This window comes from Solanum pennellii, chromosome 9 (genome assembly GCF_001406875.1).
Source record: "Solanum pennellii chromosome 9, SPENNV200".
Lineage (NCBI taxonomy): Eukaryota > Viridiplantae > Streptophyta > Magnoliopsida > Solanales > Solanaceae > Solanum > Solanum pennellii.
The window spans coordinates 77,446,538-77,451,178 of NC_028645.1; the positions used below are offsets into that span (position 1 = coordinate 77,446,538).

The window sequence follows — 4,641 nt, forward strand, 5'->3', positions numbered from 1 at the left end:
GCGTAAGTCTCAAATCTTGAATGTGAATTCCCTGAAGTTGCAAGATAACCAACTCATTTACATTAAAGTAATGACATACATAGGAAGCTTCTCCTAATCACACCTCTTTTGTATTTAAATACAAATGTATTGACTGGGTATTATAAGTTTTCATATATTTTTACATAAAATAATACAGATTCTGATGCAAAGATGAACACCAAAAAAGCCAAGTACTACTTTAGTTTATGTAACATGACACTTAACAACATAAACTTTAATTTATTATAACATAATTACTTACTAGCTTTTTCACATCTTGTTTGTCATTTTGCTACTATTCTTTCTCCTTTATTTTTATACCTAAGTTTGAATCGATCGAAAACGACTTATCTACATTCACAAAGTAGTAGTACGACTGTATACACATCATCCTTCCCAGATCCCACGAACATGAACATGGGATTAGAGAGTTTGTTGTTGTAGTAGTACTTGAACACTTGTTCAAATCCCAAAGGAACTCAACACTTGTGAATATAAGCACAAATAGTTCAATGTTTGGGACAAAATTAACAAACAAAAACTTGTATATATTTTCTAAATCACAGCTATAACATACAAAGTAAGATCACAACATCATGAATTTTGCAATCCATGTTTAGTAACAACTGAGACACCACCAGAAAATGACTCTTGTACTAATTCAACAAGTTACATTTCTCAGGCCAAGACTCGGTCAGCTAACGCCTTCTTAATCGTCTTCAAATGACAACCACCATCAAGGTGAACACTCTTATCAACAAAACATGTAACAGTGAGAAGCAATGGTTACACAAATCATATAGTAACTAATACACACCATCTATATTCACTAGAGTCAAGCTTGTGTTATATATTAGAGCTGCCTGTAGTTGATGTCAATGGTTAGGATGTATGAATTTTGTTATCTCCTCCATTAAGCATCGAAAATGATCGTTATTAGGCAAGAAATAGAAACCTATGGTTGCTTGCTTTAGATATAACAGATTCACCTCATGCCCTGATTTCTTTAACCCTTGCACATAATTGAGTTGCCAATCTTGAACAAGATCTAACCCTGCTACAACAACTAAACTCTTTGGGAATTTAAGTCCTTGGAGAGTTCTACCTCTGGGGCCAAATATATTACAAGCTGGATGATCTCTATCTTCCCCTACTGGTAAATAAGCTCTCCAATACCAATCCCTATCTTGAACTGTCACAAAGTATTTACCATCCAATCTACTCTCTGACTCAGTTCGATTTTGTCCACCAAACATGGGATGCAAAAGAATATTTCCTAAAACCTCGACCCCTGATTCAGCAGCCTGAACAGCAACATGATGAGCTATATTACCACCAGAACTATCACCACTCATATACACATGAACTTTTAAATCCTCTCCACTTTGAAGCCATGCTCTAGATTTTACCCATTGAAGAGCAGCCCATCCATCATCATAAGCACAAGGATATCGATTCTCAGGAGATCTTCGATAATTCACAGATACAACAACGGCCTTACATATACTAACAAGGCGACGACAAAATGTGTCGTAAATAGCACTATTAGCTGAGGAATGAGTAAAGCTTCCACCATGGAAGAAGATAATGACAGGGACAATCTCACTAGTACTGAGAGGTGTATCAAGATCAATTTTACCCCAATCACACTCATTTTTCGGGGCAGGTTTGTAAACACGGTTAAGTAAGCTGGTACACCGATCAACAACATCAAATGAATAAACACCATCAACTGGAATCGAGTTAGCACCAACTTTTCTTTCTAAAAACTCAGCTAAATCACGGTTAAATGTTCCATCAGATCGTCGTAGCATGTTGTAAGCTAACTTGAAATTCGATATAAGTATCCATGTATTAAGTGGAACCACCCTCTGCATATTCACAAAAAATGGATCAATCTACAAATAGAGCACAAACAAAAACATGTATGTATAGCCACAAAGAGAAAGTAAACCAATTGCTGAAAAGAAAAAAGGAATCAAAACCCCCAAAAAGAGCAAAAGGTGATTTTGTAAAATATGTACAGAAACATCCACTCTTCAAACTGAAAACACAAAAGGGTCAAACCCCAAAATTAGAGAAAATTAAACAAAACAAAAGGGGGTTACCTTAGATTCATTAGTGTTGATCTCTTTAGTGTCCACCATGACTTTAAAGTGATTAAAGATTGAAACTTTGGAGTAGAAAGTTAAAAGGGTGTAGTGATCTTGAAGAATACAAGGTTCATAATGAGTGGTCCAAAGATGGAAATTTTTTTTTTGATTCCTTAACAAAAACAATAAGGAGAGACACAATCACAGTGTCCCAAAGAAAAGAACAGAAACAGAGCAGAAATGTGGAGAAGGGGAAAGAGAAAGAGAAAGACTATTTATCCCCAAAATTAGAAGTTTAAAGCGTGGAGAATTCACAAACACACGCAGAAGCAGAGAGTGAAATAGGTGAAGACAGAGAAAGGAGGGGAAATAAAAAGACAAGAATAGTGAATGAGAGAGAAAACAGAGTCATTAACAATTCATGGTAGAGCTGTTTGTTAACTGTTAATGCTGTTTTTGCCCCCCAAAAAAGAATACTAACAAACAAATTAGAGAAGATGATAAAAGTAGTTATCTTTAATTAAAAGTCTCGAGTAAGAGATTTTTGAGTATAAACTTGTCTTTGCGAAGATGGTTTTTTTTACCTAACATGTGAATTTAAATTTAATTAAGCTTTAATATAAATATAAAAAATAAATTAAAAAAGAATTATCAAAGATTTAAAAATTTATAAACTCGGTTGAAACGTCGTATAAGACAAATATAGAGACACAATTAATTTAAATTTTTTATCACATATTCAACAATAAAGTATTTTTAATTATGGATCAAAAACTCGAATTTGAATTTTGAGTTTTTCTAATTATGAATAAATAAAGAAATAGATATCATTTCATCACTATTAAAACATCCGTCATTATTTGATATTTTTAATAAATAAATCACTCTTGTTTCCGAAAAATGAAAAACAAAAATGAAAGAATTTGGTGTACAACAAGAGTTGCACCTTCAAATTTGTTTGAAAATTTCACTAATTATAGGTTCATTTCTCAATTGGGCAGTAGAATTGTTATGCTACATATAATTAAAGTTTTTTTTTAATAAATATTAAAAAATTACTTTAAATTATTATTTTTCATCGTAAAGAAAAACTTTAATGACATTTTTCACATAAAGGAAATAATGAGTAAATATCAAATTTATAAGAAAGTTAATTACCTAGAATTTTTTATTTAAAAAAAGAAGATAAAGAATTAAGTTTTTAATATAATTTTAAATGGTTTACATGATTAATTAATTACTAGTACATAAAAGTATTCAAGTATATTAAAAGTACATAGAGTATAATATATGAAAGTATTTGCTAGTATTATTATTTTTTTCAAAATAATGTCACTATCTTATAAAATGAAAATAGAAAGAAAGAATATAGTAAATGTTGTTTTTATTGTTTTATGATAATATGACAAAGAAAGGTGTGAAAGAAAAAATAAAAAGAAAGCGTGCAGTCAAACGCAAACAAACGGCGTTGCTCTCCACACAAACGACAAACTAGACGGCTAAATAATAATAATAGCACCCATTATTATTAAGTACCACTTATTTTTCTATCATAAATAAATAAACAATAAATCATCTCTACTTTCTACTACTATCCATATATTTTTATTTTTTTCCATATTTGTATTAAAATTTGATTAATTTAATTTTCATCGTATTAAGAGAGATAATATTTTTATAGTAAGTTTTTTTTTCATATTTAGCATTCAAATTAAATTATATCTTTTGATGGTGTACACGTGTTTAGAGAGAAGTACATAAAATCAGTGGCGGAGTCAGGATTTTCAATAAGGGGTTCAAAATTCATAGAGATAGACACACGGAGTAGTCGAAGGGGGTTCGACATCTACAATATATACATAAAATATTATTTTGACCATGTATAAATAATATAATTTTTCGTCGAAGGGGTTCGAATGAACCCACTTGTACCAAGGTGGTTCCGCCCCTGCATAAAACACTTTTAAATTAGCTAGACATAAATTATTAATTTCATCTTCGAACTATTGATACTTTTAAAAACACCTTTCTACTTGACTAACTAAATTTAGATTTACATTCATCTGTTTTCATGACATAGTGAGTGATTTAAAACTCTTGTAGAAGCATGAAACTTTAAAAATGTTGAAAATTATAAATATGACGAAAATTTATAAAGTATCTCACTCATATTACAATTCCAAACTGAAACTAATAAATTCACGAAAAATTTAAAGATATTTTCAATATTTATGTCTGTCTATTTATTGTGGCGGAACACACTTTGTATTTTTATACTACAAAGTTGGGTTATATTTTTTGTTCAAATTAATGAAAAGTTAATGAGAAACTTGACTTTAATTAGAGAGCTAAAAGTCTGGTACAGTACACAAAAGCACTCCATTTTGTTCCCACGCCACAACTTTCCAAAGGGTTAATACACATCCACGCCGACTACCCTAATCATCACTTAAACCCCCCTTTCCTTTCTTTAGACTTGAGCCTATTTTATATTTTCAAGTGGTCCGACCTAGGGATGACAACGGGG

The 4,641-nt window shown here is 31.1% G+C and overlaps 1 protein-coding gene across 1 annotated transcript; it reads right to left on the reverse strand.

Moving 5' to 3' along the window:
* Window positions 1–548: 548 nt before the first annotated feature.
* Window positions 549–2,532, reverse strand: LOC107029489 (gibberellin receptor GID1B-like). The gene is made up of 2 exons (XM_015230917.2): window positions 2,130–2,532; window positions 549–1,892 (listed from the first exon to the last, which is right to left on the reverse strand). The coding sequence occupies exons 1-2, from the start codon at window positions 2,166–2,168 to the stop codon at window positions 897–899; spliced, it is 1,035 nt and encodes a 344-aa protein (XP_015086403.1). The 5' UTR covers window positions 2,169–2,532; the 3' UTR covers window positions 549–896.
* Window positions 2,533–4,641: the final 2,109 nt, after the last annotated feature.

Bases quoted from the DNA above. Each gene is read 5' to 3' on its own strand.
- LOC107029489 (XM_015230917.2), bottom strand. From the start codon at position 2,168: ATGGTGGACACTAAAGAGATCAACACTAATGAATCTAAG. The intron at 1,893-2,129 runs GTAACCCCCTTT...GTGAATATGCAG, and splicing joins TCAACACTAATGAATCTAAG to AGGGTGGTTCCACTTAATAC.